The sequence below is a fragment of the Solea solea genome, chromosome 3 (assembly GCF_958295425.1).
Source record: "Solea solea chromosome 3, fSolSol10.1, whole genome shotgun sequence".
NCBI lineage: Eukaryota > Metazoa > Chordata > Actinopteri > Pleuronectiformes > Soleidae > Solea > Solea solea.
The window spans coordinates 24,264,476-24,289,082 of record NC_081136.1 but is presented as its reverse complement, the minus strand read 5'-3'; the positions used below and the strand labels follow the sequence as shown (position 1 = coordinate 24,289,082).

At 38.6% G+C, this 24,607-nt stretch overlaps 3 protein-coding genes across 5 annotated transcripts in view; 1 reads left to right on the top strand and 2 right to left on the bottom strand.

The window, feature by feature from the left end:
- The window catches only part of braf (B-Raf proto-oncogene, serine/threonine kinase), a 28,008-nt gene extending 11,728 nt beyond the window's left edge, over positions 1-16,280 (bottom strand). For both annotated transcript variants that reach the window (XM_058625477.1, XM_058625478.1), the window contains exons 1-9: positions 16,125-16,280; positions 7,532-7,633; positions 7,146-7,433; positions 5,618-5,721; positions 4,140-4,242; positions 3,896-4,044; positions 2,516-2,635; positions 1,474-1,633; positions 1,225-1,264 (exon numbers count right to left, since the gene is read on the bottom strand). In XM_058625477.1, the coding sequence (XP_058481460.1) occupies positions 1,225-1,264; positions 1,474-1,633; positions 2,516-2,635; positions 3,896-4,044; positions 4,140-4,242; positions 5,618-5,721; positions 7,146-7,433; positions 7,532-7,633; positions 16,125-16,280 (1,222 nt within the window). The remainder of the gene's footprint in view (positions 1-1,224; positions 1,265-1,473; positions 1,634-2,515; positions 2,636-3,895; positions 4,045-4,139; positions 4,243-5,617; positions 5,722-7,145; positions 7,434-7,531; positions 7,634-16,124) is intronic.
- An 8-nt stretch (positions 16,281-16,288) lies between these two features.
- The window catches only part of tmem178bb (transmembrane protein 178Bb), a 103,852-nt gene continuing 95,533 nt past the window's right edge, over positions 16,289-24,607 (top strand). For both annotated transcript variants that reach the window (XM_058625482.1, XM_058625481.1), the window contains exon 1: positions 16,289-16,406. The gene's annotated coding sequence lies outside the window, so the exon portion shown is untranslated. The remainder of the gene's footprint in view (positions 16,407-24,607) is intronic.
- On the bottom strand, positions 18,696-22,010 carry mrps33 (mitochondrial ribosomal protein S33). Its single transcript, XM_058625483.1, has 3 exons — positions 21,838-22,010; positions 20,059-20,275; positions 18,696-19,455 (listed from the first exon to the last, which is right to left on the bottom strand). Exons 2-3 carry the CDS (start codon positions 20,271-20,273, stop codon positions 19,350-19,352), a joined length of 321 nt encoding a protein of 106 aa, XP_058481466.1. The 5' UTR covers positions 20,274-20,275; positions 21,838-22,010; the 3' UTR covers positions 18,696-19,349.

Here is a 24,607-nt window from a genome sequence, read left to right as displayed (position 1 = left end):
TTAACATGCTAGCTTAGCTCTGTTTGTCAGGGTATATACACAGGTGTTAACATGCTAGCTTAGCTCTGTTTGTCAGGGTATATACACAGGTGTTAACATGCTAGCTTAGCTCTGTTTGTCATATATGTATGTATATATACATATATGTATATATGTAGGTGTTGCCATCTTAACTCTGTTTGTCAGGGTATCTGCAGGTGTTAACATGCTAGCTTAGCTGTTTGTCAGGGTATCTGCAGGTGTTAACATGCTAGCTTAGCTCTGTTTTGTCAGGGTATCTGCAAGTGTATACATACAGCCCAAGGTGTTATGATTATTTTGAATATTTTTTAACATTACAGGTACTACTTTGAAATGGATGTTAGTTAGGAATAGAGGAAGGAAATGGCCTACGATGTCCCTCACATTTACTCTCCAGGTACTTGATTTCCATTAAAACTTTTGTAATTATTATGAATTAGCTATGTGTTTTCCACCTGACCTGGCAGAACAACTCTTACGCTGGTCTGCACAAGTGAAGGTTTTTGGTGCCTTCAATTGGGATCATGTTTACTGTGATAAACGAGATTAGCAAATTCAAAGGTTTGCCCCGTCTACTGTGTATTCACAAAATAAGTTTTAACTCAGAGCTAAATGTATAATGTCTCAGGCATTTTAACTAATATAATGTGGACCAAATGAGACACTAATCAGGTTTTACTTTTCAGAAAATACCAAAACATTGGACAAATTTAAATAACATATCTATACTGCTTGAGCACACAAATAACTACTTATCTGCAACTTCATTATGACTACACTTTTAGTTTTAGGATGTTATGGATATTTTCAATAAAAACTCTTACAATTCAAAATGAAAGTACAGAGAGCACCGAGGAGCTACTGAGCGCAACATAATTTTAGTTTTAAAAGCTTCAGAATAATTTATGTTCTCTCTCTTTATTATTTTTATCACTAAGCATGTCATTTTCAAAACTTCCCATGTCCCACTTGAAGGCACCATATGTCCTTTCCAAAAACCCTGATCCACAGATCTTCAAATATTTCAAAAATATTTTTACTCTTAATGACAGGCTGCAGGACTAAACAGAAATCTACTCCTAGGCTCAAAACTTACACACAAGCATGCATGTATAAACACACACACAGGCACACACACACAAAAGACTAAGACGCAGGATGGTGGGAACAGAAGCCACAGAAGTCTGCTTCTTTTAACCGTACCTCCATCTGACCTTGGTAAGCTCTGATCTCGAATCAGGTCCTGAAATACAGGCAGAAACAATGCATCATAAGTAAATGTATAAATGGCTGTTTGTGTTATACTTATGGATTCATTTTACATCTTGACCGGAAGTAATGTATTGGAAGTATAAGCATAGTAATGACATTTTTAAGTAGTTGTATCACTACTCAACAAGTGCTAAAACAGATTTATCCTCATCATTCTAGCAGTAGGTTAGGTAGACTTACATCAATATTGACAGGCTCAATGGTGTTGATATGGACATTGGGGGCAGAGGACGAACGGTCCCGCTGGCCAAACTGGTTGCGGTGGTCCTCCTCATTGGGTCGGAAACTGGGTGGGATGGGTATGGACTTGGACGGCGATACAGAGCTGTGGCACATAGACCTTGAGAGAAGGGACGGGACAAATTATCAGGGCGGCAATACATCGTTGTGAGACGGTTAATAAAAAGATGGTACACAACTGATTTTCTACTAACTTGACTCACCCACATTAATATTTCATTTTCACAGCACTTTTCGCAGATATGAGAATAAAGTGAACATATTTAACTGCCCCAATAATTTGACAAGGTGACAATGGCATTCACTGGTAAAACAACTTCACATCCTACTCTTTACCATTTTAGGAGCATTTTGTATTTTACTGTTGTACAGATATTATGATGTATCATTATATGATTATAATCTTATGTATCTTGTAATATGTACCAATTACGCCAGAAGTACTGTATCATGATATTATCTCATGCTATCACTAATTGCACCAAGTTACCCTGTGATTCCCACCCCTAGTTTAGAGTCCTCATGAAAACATTAGTGGGTAAGACTTTCCCCTGCCCCACAACCGAGGATTTTCATAACTGACTTGATTTTAAAAACATGGGACACCTCAGACAAAACAAACTTTGTAACAGATTTTGAACAGACATGGAAGTGGACTGCCTGTGTCATCAGTTAATAGCTGTTGTGTGTGCAATGTTTTCATGACTTCATCCAACAAACTGGATAAAGTTAGAGCTGAGAAAACAAAATCAACTTAGCTGGTACCAGTTACGGTTCCTGAGGGGTTCTGCTTATGCCCCGATCACTGTTCAGTCATAGATATAAACATGTTTAATACTTTTGCATCTGTTAACCCCCTCACACTAAAAAATCAGCCTAAAATCGGAAGGCACACAGATCTGGACCAAAATCTGGCCAATTATCCTCTAGTGTGAGGCAGGCATTAGCGGAATGAAAAGCAGTGCAAGTGTGGACAACTCACCCCATGGAGTCAGATGGAGGGAGTGACGGACAGACCTCGGACACTGGGGTGGTTCCCTCTGAGGAAACCTCCTCTTGGGTAAACGGGTGGTGCTCAAAAAACTTGGATACTAACAATAAGCTGCGGGAGACACATCATCAGTGTTACACATCAGTCAACTTATTTATAACTGTATGTTATGCAGAGAGTTATGCAGATTACTATGAGTGGTTAAAAATATTAATGAAACATTACAAGTACATTATGAAACTGTGTTGGTGTAATAGCAGGATGCCTTAAGTAATTAAAGCTGCAGTAGGCAGAATTGCTAGAAAAACACTTCATTGTTGAGTTTCATCTGCAGGTTGATAAAATACTACCATTTTGGGATGTGATCTCTCTGTCCTGAGCTCTTAAGTAAAATGTACTAAATCTTATTTTGGTTTAGATTTCTTTGATGCATATTCAGCTGTTTCCAGTGCTGGAGTCAGGGTTCACACACCTTCCCCATTGTTTGAACCCTGTGGTCAATTTAAATGAATATAAACATGCTCAAATTGATTATTTCACTCTTTATGACAAGAGATAGTGCTACGCTAGAAACAACCAAAATCTGATTTTTTTAAATTATCACATGCCCAGGCCCAGGCAGAGCGGCTTTCATTAAGGGAAAACCTGATATATTAACTATTCCCCAATCTAAAAAGTGAACAATTTAGTCAAATAGATATTTGTTGTTTGTTATTCTTAGCAATTTCCCTAAAATTCAAGTACTTTAAATCCTTAAAAAATAAGACTAAAACTCAAGCATTTTGAATAACTTTGACTTTAGACTGTGATGGAGCAGATTCAACAGTAAGGCTTGTTCTCACATCACTTGATTTACATTATGGTAAAAGGTTAACTGCCGAGATGCACATTGTGGCTTATAAAAAGCAGGACAGTTCTATTTTAGTTACAAGATCACAAAAGACATTCTCCTGTTCCCATTTTCCAAACAGTCCAAGCCCAAACTGGTTTTAGCCTCAGGCCTGGCTCATACTTTCTACATTCACATATCCAGCAAGTTCTGTTAGGGTCCATGTGACTTAAATTTCACAATTTCTGCAGTGGTCTGTGCGGACCACATGCAGACAAATACAAGCACATCTGTGAGAGTGCACAATTCCCCCCCAAAAAAGGGTTACCATGGAAGCTTGTTTGAAGTCATATGGAGAGGTCTGCTAGTACCCACACATGTAAAACTTGGGCAAACTCCTGGTGAATGCAATGACAAATCGAGTTGCATGGAACACTAAACCTGGACCTGGATCTTACATTTAGCATGTATGCACATGCGGAAATCCAAAGCTGCTCCCATGAACACAGACAGTATGACCCGGGCCGTCATGGTCGACTTACTCTAACTGGTCGTAGTTAACGCACATGAGAGGAACCTCAGTGCTGCAGCGCTGGTGGAACTTGTAGCCGCAGGTCTGACAGCGGAAACCCTGGAAGAGCAGCTTTCTGCAGAAGTCACAGAAGGCCAGCGTAAAGAATGTCTTCCTCACCTGTCAATCAAACACACACTTAGAGTCAGAACCAGACAGGGCTTGGCAATGGAGTCAGTCAGCATGCCAAGTCCCGATAAGAGAGACACACTCACAAAGTTGTGTGTGGTGAGTGGAACATTCTCCAACACTTCTACATGTAACTCCTCTCCTGTCAGCCACGAGATGTCCGTGTCCCAGCCAATGGGCTTCTTCTCCCTGAAATAGGAAGTTAATGTTCCCATGATTATTTACATTGTGTTATTTGGCAGCATTCTGATGAAGCAAAGCAGGGGTAAACACAATCCAAAAAAAATCAAAAATCCAGAACATTAAATTACATTGAAAATAGATAGAATTCATTCTAGAATAGATTTCAACTAAATATCACAACAACATGCTACGGTATCAGTTCTTTGGAAAATGATAAGATATTTACCAGGATCATGTTAGGATCAGAGTGTGTCTTCTTAATTCAAGTTTGTACATTTATACATCGTGACGGATGGGATTTGGGGGCAAAAAGATGGAATACAAAACCCCTTTGGAAAAAAGACTGATGACATTTCAGGAAATTAAATAATCAAAGAAGGAGGCAGCAGCTCTACTCAGGAACAGCAAAGACATGGAAGTACACATCATGTTTTCAGTGATAAACTGATTTGATTCACTAAAAAAGGCTCCAGAACAAAAAACTATGTCATCTATATGATATCTTATGAAATCATAGATAAAATGCCACTGCATTTTACCAAGCAAGAACTGGAGTTTGTAAACCAATAACTCCTCTGCACCAAAGTCCATAGAGAAAATCAGTATTTTTGGCTCTCTGGGACACAGGAGCTGCTGCCCTAATGCTGCCCTGTTTGATAAGTTTGAGTGACGTAGTTAAATCAGAACTAAGCCTTTCAAACAACAAAGTCACAAAATAACACATTTTGACTTAGTGATGGAGGCAGCAGTGGATCAACAACTCCTGTGTGCCGTGATGTAAAATCACCAATTTCCTTTATGGACTTTGGTGTGGGAGAGTGGGAAAGATCAAAAGATGAAACAAACATCAGTTTTTGGTCTGAAACGATTTTAAATTGTCTTAACATATCATAGGGATGAGCAGACATGGATTTTATTCTGCAAGTCTTTTGTTAATCTGTGTTTCCTGATGTCCCCAATGGCAGCCATTTTTTCATTGAGCGTGTGCCAGAGTGTCTCATGAGTGTTGTTGGCACAGTGCAGTCAGTGCTGACAATGTGGACAACATACAGCGAGGCTCAGTTTCAGTGTTCTAGGGGTGGGTCAAAATATTGATTTGGTCATATATCATCGTCCTTCCTCTACAATACAATAATCAATGCGCCTTTTGACGGACGTTTTCTTTTCTTCAGTGAGACAGATATTGTGATGTAAATTGTCGTTTTTTTTTTTTCATCGGGATTGTCTTGCAATATATTGATTATCACAGAATCCTATTGTGATATTATTGGTATCATAAATCATGTATCACATATTGTATCATGAGGTACCCTGTGATTCCCACCCCTACAGTGTACACTATGTATTATTACCACACACACACACACACATACACACTTACCCATCCTGTATCCTGTACACTGCACAGCACTCTGGGATAAGGCCCCTCATCATCAGAGCTTTCTTCAGTGAGTCTCTCACAGTCATCCCACAGCGGGCTGGAACCTGAACGCAGCACCACACACACAAAAAACACTCACTGAAGTGACATCATACAGCAGAGTGGGCTGGATGCACAGACATGTCAACTCATCTCCTTACTCACATTAGGGACGTAAAGATATTGACAAATGAATGATATTGCAATACCAAAAGGTATCCACTCTTGTGGATTCTTGCTGTGTGTGCATTGATGTGCTCAAACCTCATATAGCAAGCGAGGCTGTGTGTCATTTGATTGAAGCCATCGATCACATACAGGTGGTTGGCTGTAGATTGTAGGGTTGTCACTTTTTGTTTGAAATTTGAAATTTATATTCAAATATTAGATTTAAAATGTCAGTTCAAACTGATATCACATATGGTTTCCTACCATTTCCATTTCCTAATATACATTAAACAGTCGTGTTTATTGTCATTGTGAATTTTCTGTATTTATGTTTAATTCCCATAGAAAACATGGTCATAGCTTCATGTAAGTCACATTAATGAATAAACACAGTCTCCTTTAACGAAAGATAAACAGATTTTCAGAGAATTTTTGACCATATTGTATAAATCATTCAAACTGTGAAACTGGAGGTTGGAAAAAGTAAGTGAACCATGAGCCAATGACTCCATAAAAAGCTCATCGCAAATTTGACCAAAAAACGCAATATAGCCTATTGCAATTTTCTAATTGCAAGAGGCACGATATTTGTTAAAGCCAAAATGTGTGTCAAAATATAATTTTAGATTAATTATCGTCTTGTTCTATACGCAGTAGAAGTACAGACTGAAGAGAACATCTTTGTTTCTTGCAGATAAAAAAATTGCCATTCCCTCTGATATCGTGAATCATATCGCAATTCCTGTCAAAATAATCGCAATTAGATACTTATTCAAAACCGTTCCGCCCTAGAAGTACTTTGATCAATAAAAAACACTGAAAAGTTTGAGTTTAAGATTTTGACAAGAATCAAGAATTGTTAATTTACATGAGGCTGCAAAGGGTTACAAAGTAATCTCAATGATTGTCGATGTTCATCAGTCTACTCTTAGGCAAGTTGTCTATAAATAGAGACAATTTGATATTGTCGCTACCTACTCTGCCTAGACGTCGGCTCAGCTCGCTTGGAACCTTGCCAGAGCAGGTAATAGAAAAGTTCTAGGTACCAGGTACTATCACTAATGGAAAAGCAAAAAAAAAACGACCCGTGCAGTGCTACAGCTGTTTAGTGGAAAACTGACTATAGAACTGACCATTGAATTACATGCACTTTTTTCAGTGTGTGTTATTTTAAATGTGACCAGGATTGAATCTGGTGCAGTGCATCAAAATATTGGTTTAACATTGTGCATAAAATAAGAACTTCAAAATAAACATTGTAAATTAATATAAAACATGTTTTGATTATTTTTCAACCTGACCGAGTGGAAGTCAAACTTACCACTGTTCTCTGTTTGTTGGGCAGGAAGACCCTGACGATTGGTTTCTGTGGTGAGCGAGGGTTAGCTCGGCTGGTGTCTGTGGGGGTCTGCAGGACGGCTAGGGTGTTCGGGGCTGAAGGAAAGGCCTGGGCTCCACCACCGGCGCTGCAACCCCCCATCTTGACCTCCAGAAGGGCTGGCGTGGTGGTGGGCGAGCAGGAGAAGTCTGTGCCGTTCCCCATTGCCTCCAGCAGCTGCTGCTCCCTCTGCTGCAGGGCATCTAGCTTACTGGTGTACTCCTCATAGGCCTGATGGGGGTGACACACCAGAGGGACGTGACTTAGCAGCTTCAAAAGCTTTTGTCTGCAATACTACAATATATTCACAAAAGCCACAGCACTCTTACCTCTAGATATATGGAAGGAGGATTATGTTCTCCTCCAAACTTGTCTAGTAGAGCCTCTAGGTGTTCTTGTGTCAACTTTATCATCTGTTTGATGTTCCAGATCTGTGGAGAGAACATAATACAACAATGGCAAGAGGTCAGTATTGCAAGTTTTAGCCCCCTAACAGAAGTAAGCTGTGTCCATAGTAAAGCAGCTGTCACACGCTGGAGGTAGATTCTCTAACTCAACAGTTGTTTGCTTCGTTTCAAAAGGTATTTCTACGAACAACAATCGCAAAAAGAGAAACAGATTGGTCATGAACTTTGGCCAAGTGTATTGCCATTCACTACAGTGGAGTCTGTGGCTTAAACAGTAGAGCCTGGCCTCTGGTGGTGAAGTAAGGAAACTTCATCTTCTCAAACAGCTCACCATCACCTAACCCTGCATTCAGTTTTGATACATTTTAGAGATGGACCTAATTTTTTTAGTATTTGTATTATTCAGCCTATTATTACTCATTTATGTAAGTTAACATGTTTTTGTTCAAAGAAAGTTTAGAAAGTTTAGATGTTTTTGATGACCTGGTATGTGTATTTAATAATTAGTTTAGGACTGTCACCTTGTCCTTATGTCAGGAGCCCAGCAAACAACCTTCGCTATGTTGTCAACAAACGAGTGTCACAGCAGTAACTGCTCTTCATGGACTGGTGACAAAACATTACTGGAGGTTGTAAGGCAAAGGGGGGTATCGATATTTTGTGTATGATGTAATTATTGCTAAAGATAAATGTTTGAAATGTTGAAATTGAGAAATGTTGACTAATTTTTCCAAATTCAAGGTATTGGTACCAATTCAAATGTGAACAGTGCCATTCCTTTTCTTTTTCCCTTGTTTTCGTTCTAGGGTGAGTCTTTAATAATAAGTTTGAATTGTATGGTGGCCTACAGGGGCAAATACGCCGCAACAACCCAAAACACATGCAGAAGGAGAAACAAGCTGCATATTCACAAACAATGCAGATTCAAAAGCGCTAACGGAAACAAAAACAACGTGAGAAATAAACGCTTTCTGTAGAGAGCCAAAACACATGCATCAACAGGAACACGCTGCAAAAACAAAACGACGCAAAAACCACAAACACACAAATCCCAAAGCAACTGCATGAGAGAAAACACCTGCATATTCAATAATGGAAGTGCTGCGGGCCTGTGGGGGCACTGTCGTGCAGCTCTACGAACAGCCGTTCTGACCCCTGGGGACTACATAATTCTTAATTAAAAAGGCTTAAAGGAGTACTTCACCGATTTGCATTTACAGTGACACTTGGTCCCGTTAGCGTAACTGTAAGCAAAGATGGTGGACAGTATTTACATTCTGGGAATGAGGTCCCGTTCCCCTACGAGTGGGTCTAAAAAGTCCGGAATTAGGGCTGCAGTTTTAAGCCTTGGACCAAGTGTCACTGGTGGGCACGCAACAATATTTCTCGACTCAAGGGAAACTGAGGTTGGGAAGAACAATTTTTCTAAAATACTACCACTATTTTAGTAATACAAAGCTAAATGAATTCCTTTAAAGGCCGTAATGAACATTGATGAGCAGAAACAGACAGTGCATCGCTATTGAGTTTGAGAATGTTCCCAAAACAGCTGGCTTCCACCCAACATGCTAGAGTTCATAGATTTAAAAAAAAAAAAAAGCTGACAGGTGGGTTGCATGTGAGCAGTGTAAAGCTGAAGAATCATTTAGAAGTAAGGCTGTGCCATTGTGTAGCACTTTGAGGAAGAAACTTGGGTACCAATTCTTTGTGCTGCCCTGTGCTTCCTGTCCTGTGTACTTTCTGCCAGAAAACCGACAATTTAAGTACATCACTGTGGCAACTGGCAAGAGAACAGAAAGTGAAAAGTCCACGTGTCAAAGGCAGAAACATTGTCAGCAAGTAGGTACACTCATAATTCCCTAACTTTACTAAAGGTAAACATCAAATATATACTTTTTCTGTAGATAGTTCTGTAGATGGTAGCTCAATGTTTTTTCTAATCTACCTTTTTGACCAGTGTTTACACCGGCTCTGTACCCATAAATATGCTGAGATACCACCAAATAACTGCAATGACATCTGCTCTTAGTATACATAAAGACGATGTTTTGTCATGTGACAGCTGCTTTACCACTTGTGGACAAAATCTCAATCTCAATACACCCAGTGCGAACTACTGCCGAATTAAAACACTGATAATAAAAACTGTGGGGCTGCAGGACGGGAACTTTTATCCGCTTGTTCAACATGAATAGGTCTTTTTAATGAAGTAAGAATTATTGAGTCCCCAAGAGTGGTAAGGGCCGGTCGTAGAGCTGCACGACAGTGCCCCCACAGGCCCGGAGCGCTTCCATTATTGAATATGCAGGTGTTTTCTCTCACGCAGTTGCTTGGGGATTTGTGTGTTTTTGGTTTTGCATCGTTTTGTTTTTGCAGCGTGTTTCTGTTGATGCAGGTGTTTTGGCTTTCTGCAGATCATTTTGTCTTTGGCATCACGTTTCTCACTTTGCATTTGTTTTGGTTTGTGCTTTTGAATCTGCATCGTTTGTGAATATGCATCTCGTTTCTCCTTCTGCATGTGTTTTGGGTCATTGTAGTGTGTTTCCACCCGTCGACTGCCGTAGAATTGAAAGTGACAGGGGGAAAAAGTAGCAGCAACATCAACTAAAAATGTGGATTTTCTCTATGGACTTTGTTGCAAGAGAGTAAGCAGGGACACAAACTTCAGTTTCATGTGCTAAAAGGCTGTCTACTGCTTAGCTAACGTGGCAAACAAAGCCTTAAAAATCTGTCAACTAGGGCTGCAATGATTAATCAATTATTAATCGATTGATAAATGAATGGTGTATCAGTATCTCATACTACTATGGTGCAAAAAAAAAAAAAAAAAGACTATCTCTTTAATACCCTTCAAGATCAACACTGGAAACTAGATTATTTAGAGAAGTTTATGTTGCAAACTGGGGATCACAAAAAAACTGACATTTGTTGTTACCTAATGGGATCAGTGGTTTCAGAGCCTGGTTCTTACTGGAAGCTAAAAAAGTCAGGATGTCTCAACCTCTGCAGCGCCTGTAGCATTTCTCAACCTGTCTGTTGTGTCACTGATCATCAGTTCATGACCTATTAGAAGCACATATTAGGGCTGATGCTAACAATTTCGATTATTGGTTGATTTTACAATCATATTCTTGACCTAATGGTTGGTTATTTGTATAAGAAATGGTGAAACTACTTGATTCATTGCTTCCAAACCTCTAAACTTTAAATTAGGGATGCACAATATTATTGGCACAATAAAGAAGTGCTAAACAAATTTATTAGACCACCACCCAAAGCCACAGCTGCCCTGAATTAAACAGCATTGGTAATTATCAAATATTTTTTTTATGGTTAATAGACCAGTATGTAGAAGCTCTTTAACCTAAATTGTATTTTTAATGCTAAAATATAATTATTATTGTTATCATAACCCCTTTCCCGAACAGAAAGATTTGTTTTAGTGGTTGAATGTTATAAGCCCAGTCAGCGGGCTCAAATTTGGGTATAAAAAGGTGAATTCATTTTTGTTATTTACCAAATAAACATTTCTCATAACAATTTTTTTTATGACAGGTGGTCTAATAAATTTGTGAAGCACTGTATGTCGGTATCGTATCGGTTATCACCCCAAACACTCCCGATGTATCGGCATATTGGATATCGCCAAAAAGTCCAATATTGTGCATCCCCACTTTTATGTCTAATTTTGTCCACCAAAGATTGTCAGTTTACCGTCATAGAGGGACAGATGAACCTAAACGTTCACATTTAACATGCTGAAATAGCTTGTTTTTTAGTATTTTGAAACACGGTAGTTTAGTGGTACAGCTCAAAGGTTGTGGGTTTGACTCCCAGCTCCGCTAGTTCACATGGCGGTGTGCCCCTTGGCATGTCAATGAGTATGAATAGAAAATGTGCTGTACAAAACTGTTAGTGAATGGGTGTCTAAGCAGCTTTGAGTGGTCATCAAGACTAGAAAAGCACTATTAGCGTTTTTACCATTTAAATAAATGACATTTTGTTCAGAAACTGCATAACATGTAACTGAATATTAAATGTGTCTGTGTGGGAACTAATTCTAGAGGTTAGGTACTGTCTATACAGTATATGTCTGTTGATATGGACTTAAAGCTTATTTTTAATCACATATTTATTTACATTTTAAAAAACATGAAGCAAAAACTACTTTATGTGTATGAATTCATGTGTGTCGCATGTATTGGTCTAACCACAGACGCATAGAGGAGTGACAGAGATCTCCATTCAGGGTAAGCAAACCCTTCCTGGCGACAAATTGCTTGTTTCATGAACACGACTTTGACTGATAAAATGAACCCATGTTTACAGCAAGATCACTTCCATTGACTTGAATGAGTGATGACAGTGAGAGTCCTGAGACGACTTCTGATGCCATAACCGGCTTGACACGTCGTCAAATAAACTCATAACCACTGAGGCTAAAAGTAGTTTGGGGGTTTTAAAATGAGGCCTGCAGGCCACAGGAGTCACAGAGGGATGCGTAACATTTTGATTTCAGTGCACAATATTAGATTATATATTATTTCAGTCTGTTTTGATGTAGAGGTAAAACATGTGATTTCAGTACCGACATTGTAACTTTTACAAAGCAGGCGAGTGTGAGTGGAAGTATCCTGCAGCAGTGGTAGGGGCCTCTGATCTGCAGCCGCACTGTGTTTGAAAAGGTCCAATGTGCAATACTTGTACTTGAGTGCCACCACTAGTTCTCACAGTTGAGCAAGGCTCTTAGGACTAGGGCTGGGCAATACATGTATATAATATCTACAGTATATCGTGACATGAGACAAGATATGGTCTTAGATTTTGGGTATCGTCATCTCGTGATGAGGCATGTGTGATGACTTTTCCTGCCTTTAAAGGCTGATGCATTGATAATCATCATATTTATGAATTAAATATTATAAATATTAATTATAAATATATGGATTCAACAAAATATTTGCATTTTTAAAAAATCACATATAGGACCAAATTTCATTGTTCTAACACACAAAAATATCCTTAATTTAACTTAAAAAAGACAAAAATAAACAAGGTATTATCTGAAAAGAAACATCTCTAAAAAAACAAAAGACTGTAGAAGCCATATTGCTCAGCCTTACTTTGTAGCACTACTTTGGTTTGTAGAACAAATCATTGTTTTATGCAGCTGACCTGACCCAGGGTTTATACTTAAAAGTCAGTGAAAGAGCCTAAATATGTCTTCTGTAAATATTTGAAAGCAACCTCCTCCTCACATTAGAATATAGGGTAGTTAATATTTGAATGGTATCTCTTGATGTAATGCTCAATCCCATTTTATATCTAGTATGCAGTGACTACTGAAATAAAGTGTGAACTTAAATTGTTCAGCTCTTGCTCTACGTAGAGCCAGGCAAATTCAGAGGGCCGCCTTCAGTTGAAAGCTTTGAAATAAGTTATGCCACTACCAAGCAGCTTGTGAACTTATAATCATGCCATACACGTTGTTTACATAGACTGAACATCAAAATGGACATAGTCTTACGGTTTCCAAACAAAATCCTGTGATCTGTGATTTAACCGGTGCCGCAATGTCACTTTTTGCAACCACGCACCCATCGGATGATACACGCCGTCAAACACACACTGACAACTAATATATGATGTGTTTGATTGTCCATTTTCCTCTAAATGCAAACATGACACCATCTGCTATTGAAGAAGACCTGAAACTCGTGTTTGAGATGATTAAATCCTAAGGAAAAATGTTGACTGACATTCAAATGAAGTGAGAGGGAGCCTCATTTTCCCACAGACTTCCACTCAAATAGAGTTCTTTTTGCAACTACCGGAGTCGCCCACTAATAGCTAACTTCTACTTCAGTCTTTCTTCCTAGGCTTCACTTTTCAGACCAAAGATTACATCCATTATTTATATACCGCCTAAACTTGAAGCTTTCACGTGAAAATGACAAGGGGACATGTTCAAATGGGCTCTCGTTAACATGATAAACAAACCCTTTTGGAATGGATGCAGCATATTTTTATACAGGGTGTAACATTTCCTGCGGTACTCAAATGCAACTGTCGGACCAGCTACCAAGACAGACGCCCCAATAAAACACAAACAGAAGCCGGTGACATCACTCTCTGCTCAAGACATGAACACTCCAATAAATATTTACACAGTTAATATTTGTTTCCCTGTCATCTTATGAGGCAAAATGCTGCACAAGCAACTTTAAAGAAGGACTAGAAAATGTGACATCTACTGGTGAGATTGCAACCGTCAATTATTTTCTCCAGTAATCGATTCGATGTTTGGAAAAAAAAAATCTGTGTTTGCCAAACCTCAAAACTAGGGATGCACCGAAATTAAAATTGAAACCAAAATTATTATGCCAATTCTGTACGATTGATTTTTAAAATCTAATTTTGTTGTTATGGCTGGGACTGTGTGTACTTACCTCACTAAAGTCAATGCATTGCAATTGTATATATTAATATTCATTCAAGAATAAATCAATTAAGAATCTATGAAAATATTTAGGAGGATCTCATCGAACATGTCAGACAACAAGGGTGCATGCCCCTCATCTGCTGCGGACAGGCGGGCTTTTTTTCTCTGCGCGTCTCAAAGCGGGCTCTCCATCCAACGCAGCCCGGATCATTTCTCTCCGCGCAGCTTTATCCCCACATCCAAATAATGATCTTTAAGACGAGGATCGTGTACATTCACGATGAAGGGCAGGGGATCCGAGTAGATCTCAGTAAAAACACGTTGACAGAGTCTTAAGAGCGCACTTTTCATTGTTTTCACTTCGTGGTCCGTCTCAACCTTTGTGTAGAAGACGCTTTAGTGCTGCAATTAAGGGAATAACAGATGCATCAGATGAGCTGATCTCTCTAGTGAACTGCTCAAAGGGGGCGAGAAGAGAGAGAAGGTTCTCTGGTGTGAAGTGAATGTCGCGGGGAGATCATAATCTGCGCTGTATGAAGCCAAGTGTCGCTTTTGCGCAAAGAGACGTTCTAGCATTTAATAGGAGCTGTTCCATCGTGAAGTCACATCTTGTTGGAACCGTTTTATTGGTGTTGCAAACTGATCTTGGACACACTCTAATATTTGCACGCGTCATCACAATGACTTGTTTCAGTCGTTTTGTTTCGGTGATAAAAGTATTTTATACTTTACTTTATTTTTAACAAGCAAAAATATTAAAACTTATAAAAATCATTAAAAACAAAACAAAAAAAACACTCAAACCAATTAATCAATTATCAAAATAGTTGATGATTTTTGTAATTGATTCATCGTCTAAATGTCGGGCCCTAAACAGAAGGCTCCTCCTATCACCCCTTCCTTTCCCAAAACGGTTGAAATCTATGATGGACATTGCTCTAATTTGTTTATAGTCGGGCTGCAACTAATGATTATTTTCATAATCGATTAATCTGTCTATTATTTTCTCGATGAATTTACTACTTGTTAGGTCCGTAAAACGTTGATCAGTGTGTTTCACAAACATGGAAATAAAGATTTTTGACATTTTAATGATTTCTTTGTTATATGGAGCAAAGAAATGTTTTGTCTTAATCACTGAAAAAAAACACTCAAACTAATCTCAAAAATAGTTGACGAGTACTTTAGTTATCAACTAGTAATAGACTGAGTGACTAATAATTGCAGCCCTAGTTTATAGATGACAGCCTCCTTAAAGCAAGGGCCTTGCCTATAGTACATACAGTATAAAGGGCTTATTTTAATGCTACATAAATCAAACCATATTTTAAATTTAAAAGCAACTACACACAAAGATAATTACCAATGGTATATTCAATTCTGCCTCTTAATTCCTCTCAGGTGTTGCACACTGCATCTTTAACTGATAAGAACACAGTGTGGCTGTTAAGAGGTGCTTGTAAAGTCTGTGATTAAAAATAAAAAAGTAGCCCATGTTCCTCAGTTGGCTCCATCACCATCCTCATCATCATTATCAGCTATGAGGTGAAGAACCTCTGGCAAATATTTAGCTAGGGCCACATTAGATTGCAAAAGAATTGCATTAGTACAGCAGAGTAATTGTGTGTCTTTGTTGTGTCAACAACAGTGTGTGTGTGTGCGTGTGTATGTATGTATGTATGTGCATGCGTGCATGTGTGCGTGCACGCGCTCGCTCGCTCTGTTGGCGCACCAGGCTGCAGCTGCAGCGAGCCTGGGAAATGAAGCCAGGAGCGAATGGAATAAAGCAGGCCCGAAATAAACAAGAGGCTCGGTCGAATGAAGCCTTCCCCTCCTGCTCCCTCGGCTCTGTCGCAGTACTGTGTCCGTTATGAGCCCACGGGCTGTGGGGACCACCAGCACCCGGGTGGCTAGCTCACATTTAGCCCACCGTCTTTTGCCCCCTGCACTGCAGCCCCCACGGTCCATGTTAACAGCCGGTGTTTCCTGAACATTTACATCCAATTACCAGCGCTCAGAGCCCGTGTCCCCTGCCTAGCCTACACCCGCTAACCCACCGCCGTAGCAGCTTACCTCCTCGTCCTGTGGACCTCCGGGCATCCCTGGCGAGTAGGACGCGTCCAGCCCGGGGCCCGGCTCCTCCAGGCCCCGCTCCCTGCCCGGCTCCCTCTCCACGGTGTCTCCGTTAAAGACGGGCGGTGGGGACTCGGCGCTGCTCAACGCCGCCATTTTGAACTGCGAGAAAGTGAGTGGAAAATAATAGAGGGAAACGCAGGCTGGTGCTGAGGACAGGAGGGGGAGACAGAGACGCAGGAGCACACGACTGCTCTGGCAGCGGCAACACCACTACTATTGGTAAGCTGCCATAAAAATATGTAATCACTGTTATTATTATTATTATTATGGTTTCATTTTAATGGCTCGGGTAATTATAGGTTTTTGAAATGCACTCCCTCTGTGTAATTCCGTTGCATAGCGGAAACGGGAAAATCATTAGCTGAGGTTAAAAATATTCACTTAAAATAAACCACGTGATGCTATTTAAAAACAAAAAAGAGTAAAAAAATAAATAAATAAATTAACATTTTAAAACCTCTTTAAGGAGATTGAATATGAACACAGTTTTCTTTTAATTTAGAGTTCTGGTCCTCAATTTATTCTAAGCCAGAATACTCTTACCATGATTCTCAAACTGTCGAACGTGTACCATCAGCGGTACGCGAGTTTCCTCTGGTGGTACTTGAAGGAAATTCAGAAATACTGTTCTGATGAATATACCAGGGTGTGTGATTGGAGTGGAGCTGAGGAATTTCTTAATCTAATTGTGCTATACCAGTGTCTGAATTATATATGAGGAAGAGGTATAAGATCATTTATGAAAAATGTCTGTAGCTAGTCTGTCGTATAAAAATGTTGTGAACCACAGCTCTACAAGACTGTGATCGAATAGCTGTTTAGTTGTTTTTAAAGTACTGTTTAACAAAGTCTCAAAATCACATACGCTAATAACCACAAATGGAAACTTTTCAAATTTTTAAAACTTGATGCAGTGGTTTATCCTGAGTAGTGCAGAACTTTTAATGATGTTTCAATTTTTTTATGATTAATGAAGTAAATTCTTCCTATTTAAAAAAAAAAAAAAAAAACAGTCCCTCAACTGTTTAATGGGATAAATGTGGCAGCTGTTTACACCCAAACGCCCCCTAGGATTGCTTGACCAAGCCCATTTTCAGATGAAATAAATAATACATTGTTTTTGTTCATGAAGACAAAACAGAGGCATGACATCAACAACACTCAATTACACTCCTTTTTTCTAAATAAAAACAGTATACATAAAAGCAAGGAGCATGTCTGTTAATTGCATAACTGTCCAAGGGTTTGCTTGACAGGCTTCAAACTTGGCAGTTGACGTATTAAGGCTGACTTAAACGTTGTTTGGATTCGAAATGCAAGATGTATTGGTGAAAATGCAATAGATGTATTGCTAAAACAGCCCCTTCTGCCCCTCTCAAAATTGACATCATATTCTATAGAAGAAGTCTTGAAAACACTAACGTTGAGCAGGTACATTTTTTGTACTGAAAGTCATAGTTTATGCTTCCCTGTTATAATTATCACACTATTATCATGTTGTCACTGTATGGTAGAGCTGCAACTAATGATTATTTTCATAATCGATTAATCTGTCGATTATTTTCTTGATTAATTGTTTGGTCCATAAAATGTCATAAAATGTTGAAAAATATTGATCAGTGTTGTTTGTCAAACCTAGAAATGTCTTGTTTGAATTATTATTTCTTTGTTATATAGAGCAAAGAAACAAGAGAATATTCACATTTAGGAAGCTGAAAAATCACAGAATAAATAAAGAATCAAACTGAATAATCGATTATCAAAATAGTTGACGATTAATTTAGTAATCGATTCAGCCCTACTGTATGGTTAAGTGTTATTGTTATTTTAAGCATAAAGGCTCAAATTACACTAGGTGAAGTGTAATACAAAACCTGCCTGAAGGTTATTTTGTTTTAGTTCTTTTTATGTGTTTTGTTGTATGGTTGTTACTTCCTCCCATGTTTTATCTTTTAACTTACTTTAACTTACTTTTTGTTTTTTTTAGATGTAATATATTGCCTTGTGTGAGCTTTTATGTATTTTACATCTTTTATTTATTAATCTGTACATCACTTGGGTCAACTGTGCTAAGTGCTTTACAAATACAGTTGGATTGGATAAGGTAATGTTGCACTCTTATAGCTTATAATTAAGCTTCCTCAAAAAAGAAAAAGAACCTACCAGGTCTCTTTCATGCAAATCAAAAAGGTGACAGTACCCTCAGAATTTATACCTATTCCAAGAATCATTATAAATGGTGTGCGCAACCCATGCTCATAGTCTCGGGCTGCCCAATTTGTGCAATATGCAAACTTGACAGACACAGATAAAGACAAAGTGTGTGAAAACAGCATCATTATGAAATTCTGCAATACTACACAAAAGTTAATGGCCCACAGATCTTGCTCTTAGAATTAGAAAATATATATCGTTTGTTGACACTAGTCCCTGCAAAGATTGTAATGGACACTTGTATCAAATGTACAAAATAGTTGTATACAAGGTATTTGACCAAGAAACTAGTGATATCGTTACATATTACACAAAATTGTTAATTTATTGAACAGGAGTCTGAAAGAGCTTCATAACAATATTTCTCACTGTGATTTTATTCTGAAAACCTCTTTACATAATTTGCCATCCATTCCTTTGACAGTCAAACTAGCACCAGCTAATAACGGTCTAGTACGATACCTGCCTGCAGTAAAATACCATGTCCTCCACGAGCCTTGGAAAATAATCAATATGGGCTTATTGTACTGTCAACTGGTGATCAGCATGTTTTCACTGCATCTACCATCATCAATGACAATATAGGAAAATGCAATATTCAATTGAGATAATGGTTATAGACTGTGCAAACACACTGACATGTAACACACACATGTTTTGTCTTTTTCTTTCCGAAAACCACAACTAACAGTTTTTTTTCCTTTTACTTGGGATCACAAATCTGTTATTTATCGTGATAATTGTGTATAATTATCAATGATATGGACATTTGTATTGTGACAAAGGCTTGGACCACATCGCCCAGCTCTGATGCATGTTTAAGAATAAAGTATTCATGAAAAGTAAAGGTTTAGACAAAGCAACAGGGCAGGATGGTGTATGCAGTCTGCTGGTGTCCTGGCGTCTCCAGACAAAAAAACTAAAAGTCCTGTACAAAGATGCAGATGCTCATTTCTTCTTGGTCGCTCTCTTTCCCTCCCCTTTCCTCGGTTTCCCTTTCCCTCTTAGTTTCCTCAGGCGACGCATTTCGTCTTTGAAGTCTTCATGCTCATCTCTGAAAAGACAAACAATAACAAGTTACGAAAACCATCATTATGTTTACTCATTTCTAACGTGCTGTTTTTTTTAAAGCTGCTATCAGTGATATTGTGTGTTGCTTTTGTTAGCATTCCCCTCCCTTATGCTGCATTCACACCAGAGTTTACATACAAAGTCAATGCACGAGTAGACATGAAATTCACGTTGGCTTATCAGGTTTGAGATTCTCCGGATGACATCACGTACTTGATGGCGGCCAGACTCGGATGCATGAGAAAATTGTAATTTCTGCGTGGGCACCCGAAACTCTATGTATGCTTTATGTACCGGGACAAAAACAAAGGAGAGAGCTTGGTAAATAGTCAGCAAATAAGTAGATGATGCCAGCGGTTTGGGCTCGGGTTGAACTGCTGTTGAAGCTGATGACGCCTCAGTACAATCGGCTGATAATGTTGCATACATAAAGATTTGTGTTTGGTGTGAACGCAGCATTATTCCTACATAACCAGTAGCTCTACCGACTTAAATAAATTCACAATTTAATTAAATTCTTCAAAAGGAGAATATTGTCAAAGTTCAAGCCACAAGTCACCACCCGTGTCTGGAGTTTCCACCTTACCTGAACAGTCCCATAAACCGGAGTTTCTGGGTCATGGCGTAGTAGATCTTATGTTTTGGGTACCAGTCATACACCTCCTTTCTCTTGGCCATGGGAGGTTCCTGGAATAGCTGGACCACCTTCAATGACTTGGAGTCTGTTGGCCGCACAACCCCGCTGAAGATCTGCGCACTCAGTCTGGCCATGCGGACAGCGTAATTGGAAAGACCGGCCATGGCTGCAGAACAGGACAGGGAGGCCGTTTCATAGTTGGAAAATTATTTAGTTGATTCATAAAAATTAAACACTTGGGTCCAAACAATATACAAAGACAATTACTAGTATAACATAAAAAAATATTTCTAAAAAGGGAATACTCGTGAAGAATACAGTATGACGATTTTCAGACATTACAGGTAGACACATGTCAGTCTACCTGTACCTACCTGTACTCTCTCTACAGTTGTGTCCATATTTGTGTGTATATTGTGCCATCATTGGCAATAGTGTGACTGTTATAGATTAACTATATGTTCCAATGAATAAATAGTTATACTGTATGGTCATTATAGCATTGCTGAAACAAAAAGTCTAATGTTGGACTAACATTTTTACACAGTGATATGTTTATACTGTATATACTGACTGTATTTATATAGCACATTTTTAAAAACAGAGTTTACAAAGTGCTTTCACAGACCAGATTAATGAAAGCCAAACAAGACGACAGACATGAGACAAACACAATTAACAACAAGGAATGAAACTACAATAATAAGGGTAGTAAGAGATTAAAATATGAGATTAAAATAAAAGGAATTGAGAACAAAGGTTTAGATATGTAAAATATTAATAACTGTCTGTAAAAAGGGTCAACGGATAAGGGTCAGAGATGGGTGTATACAAATAAATCAATAATAAATAATTCACAAGAATGCCAGCATATAAAATGGGTTTTAGGAAGTGATTTAAAATGCATCACAGCCTCATCTACTCAGAGGGCCCTACCTGAGGATCTAGGGCAGCTCATATAGGTCAACATCTCTGAAATGTAGGTAAGGGCAAGCTCCATATGAGCGATAAGTAAAATCTTAAAATTAACTCTTTAACAAATAGGGAGTCAGTGAAGATCAGTTAGGACTGGGTTGATGTGACAATGTCTGTTAAAAGTAATAATGGAGACACTTAAAAAATGGCCAGTCTTTTTCACCATACTGCAGTCTTATCTGCCAACATAAGCTGTTTTCAGACATGCCCTTAAGTCTGATTTTCCAGAGACTGTCCGAGGGGGCTTGGTCTGAATGAGGTGCGTGTGTACTTTGAGAGGCTCTGGATAATTTGCAGCCAGCGAGCCTGCTAATGTCCTGGCACTTCCATGCTCTCACCAAATACACCGCTCTGCTGATTCTACAGCTGCTACGCAGACAATCCCCATTGCCTCTAACCACCCTCTGTATGATAATATATTTAATATTAAGATACAAAATGTATTTATTTCAACCCTTTCGTTTTGTCTTTCCAGTTCAAAAAAAATGATGGCAACCTAGATAGTCTCTGGAAGGGAAGCATAGCCATATATTCATGTGCAATAATGACATGGAAATTGTTTTATCTTTTTAGAAAATTGAATAAGATAAAATGTATTCACATAATTAACATATGTGTGGAATCCATGCCACAAATAAATTACTACATTTGGTGTTAGTTGTCACATTACAGCTAGCTGTTAGCACTGTGAGCAGTGTAGTGAGTCCACGAATGACAGCGTGTCTTCTTAACAGTAACAACATGACATCTTACCTGAGTCTGTAGTCACCGAGGGATGGTTTATGTCCGCTACTAAACTGTATTCAACCCTTCTAAAACGACAAATGTACCTCCATTTAGTTTAAGTAATGTAGAAACTACAATCTCTTTGGTAACCTTCACACCATACTAGCTCAGGCTCCAGTGCGCATGACTCGTGGTGCTTCGGTCCTTCCACTTCCTGTGTATTTATATTTTATTTTTGTATATACACGTTGAATAAAATTCACTTACGTATGCAAATGCTTTCGTCAACTAAAAACTACATTTAATACAGACATGCGGCTAATTTAGGTGTCGTTAATGTTATTTTATGCAAAAACAGACCGGAAGTGTAAGTCCGTGGCTCAGAGGACCGGGCGAACACAGAGAAGCAGCGCGAGCGTTCCGCTAGAAAATATAACTCAAACTTCAAACTCTAACGCTCGTTAAGGAAATTGAGTGAAAAAACAATTGTCAGAAGTTGTTCAGCTTTTTAAATGAAATAAGTAAAAGCACACAATTTATGATTGAAATTAATCAATGACTGTTCATTTCATGTTGAATTGTGGTTTGTTATGCTCAAATAGTGTGGAGTTTTATTTTTATTTTATTGTGTTAATCTCAAAATGTATTTAATGATTTGGTGTCATCTGCATTTTTTACACTGGAAATTATGTGTGCTTGACACACCTTTGCCTACATATAGATGTCATGTCAATGGGATCATTAAAGTGCTCAACATGATTCTGTATCTGTGATAAAATACTGTTCAAACCCTATATTGTAGTTGATAGTGAACTAAAGTGTAGTTAAACGTGGGTGTGAATTTTTGTGCCCTAGATTGTATGGTGGGTTCATGTCCATCTGAGAAAAATGGCATGTTGTAAACGGCAAATAGTCGAGAATAGAGAAAATGGTTTGTGTGTGTTTAATGTGTATTGTTTTGAATACATTTTTTTTGTTTTGTTATTTCCTCCTCTTCGTTCTTTAAGAAAACCAGCTTTTGTTTTACACATTTTCCTCGTTTGAATGATTCACTGAAAGATAAAGCTGTTAGTGTACTTCTATTGTGTCTTTACAATTTACAAACATAAGGGGGCGCCATATACAACCAAACTGCAGCCACTGACTCTCAAAGGATGTTGGCATAGCTGAGTGATCCAGTCTGAGACAGCATCCGCTAGGAATAAACGGGCCATGAACACAGACTCCAGTGGGGACATGCAAACAGGGAATAAAGGACACGTCTGCCACAAGCAGGGTTGGAATTCAGAGTTTATTCCTGCAGTTAAAGGCCCAGTCTGTAACATTTGGGAGGGTTTATATGGCAGAAGTGACAATTGGAAGAAAATTAAAAGGGCACCATACTGCAGAAAGTTAAAAGGGCACCCACTGTGCACTGGTGGGGCAGGCACCACTAGTATCCTTAACACAGGCTTGTCCAAAGTGCAACCTGCTGCCAAAGGCAGCCTGGCTCTGGGGACTGAACTTCATGTGGACCTCTATATGGACCTTCACATGTTTTTGTTCAAGTTTAAGTTTCGTTTTCTAGCAGCTTTTTAAAGTGTTGTGTCTTTTGAAGATATGCAAGAAAGCCTTCGTATGTTGTTGGCTATTGATATCCCAAATTAACTGTTTTTAAGGTCTAACGTGTCACTGAAAATAAAATTGCAACTCTATTGTAGGTCAATGTGAAGAAGCAGCTGCCGCCCCCCCACATACGGTATTTTTACATGACCTAATCTGGTCATGCGCACACCACTTATCACACTGCGCTACCCAAATGTTTGTATACATGTTTAATTGCTTTAAAATAGAAATATATGTTGCTTTCCGTATAGGCTACCATCTCACGTCACTACGTTTTTACAGTAGTGGACAAAAGTAACGCCTTTTGGCAGCTATGTTTAGCCATATTTACTTTACACATACAGTATATATATCAAATAAAAATAGTGTGTAAAGTCAACACTAAATCCATGGAACAGGTAAATAGGGATGAGCTGATACAATACTCAGTATTGGTCCAATACAACAAGAACTGCTCTTAATAGACCACATGCAACAGTAACATCCTATATGAACATATCCTATGTCCTATGTTCACATAAGTGCAATCGCTCATGTGCAATCCTGGTTTAAATTGCATAGATTCTGGTTACTCAATGTGTATACTGATAGTCTATTCTATATGTTATCATTAAATAGTCGATATCTTCTGTATTGTATAGGGGAGACCGAAGATGGTTACAGGAACAGGTTAGGAATTACCTGATTCATGTTCCACATGCTCTGTTCAGTACTTATTGCACTAGAATAAGTACTGAAGAATTAGCACTGTGTAGCATACGTCAAAGAAAATATAGGATTTTATTTTTTGTTCCATTTAAGCATTTAGCAGACACTGTTATCCAAAGTGACTTACAAGAGAGGAATAAACAATGTACAATTGCACATTATATTGTTGTTGTTGTTGTTTTTTTGTTTTTTTTTATCTTCAAATGTTAATTTAAGACCTGAAGGCCATTCTTTGGGCCTATGTTCAGTTATTGAAGCTGGTGCTTATTGACACTTTCTGCTCAGTACACACCTAGTCTCCCCTACATGCATACAAATGCATGCATACTATGTATTCCCTTCACCTTTAATGTCTCTGCTGCTGTGACACCGTAAATGTTTGCATTGTGCGACAAATAAAGGGCTATCTTATCTTATACCAGCCAAAATCATTGGATCCCATATTGGAAAATGATTTGCATATGTATGAGTTGCAAAACCCTAA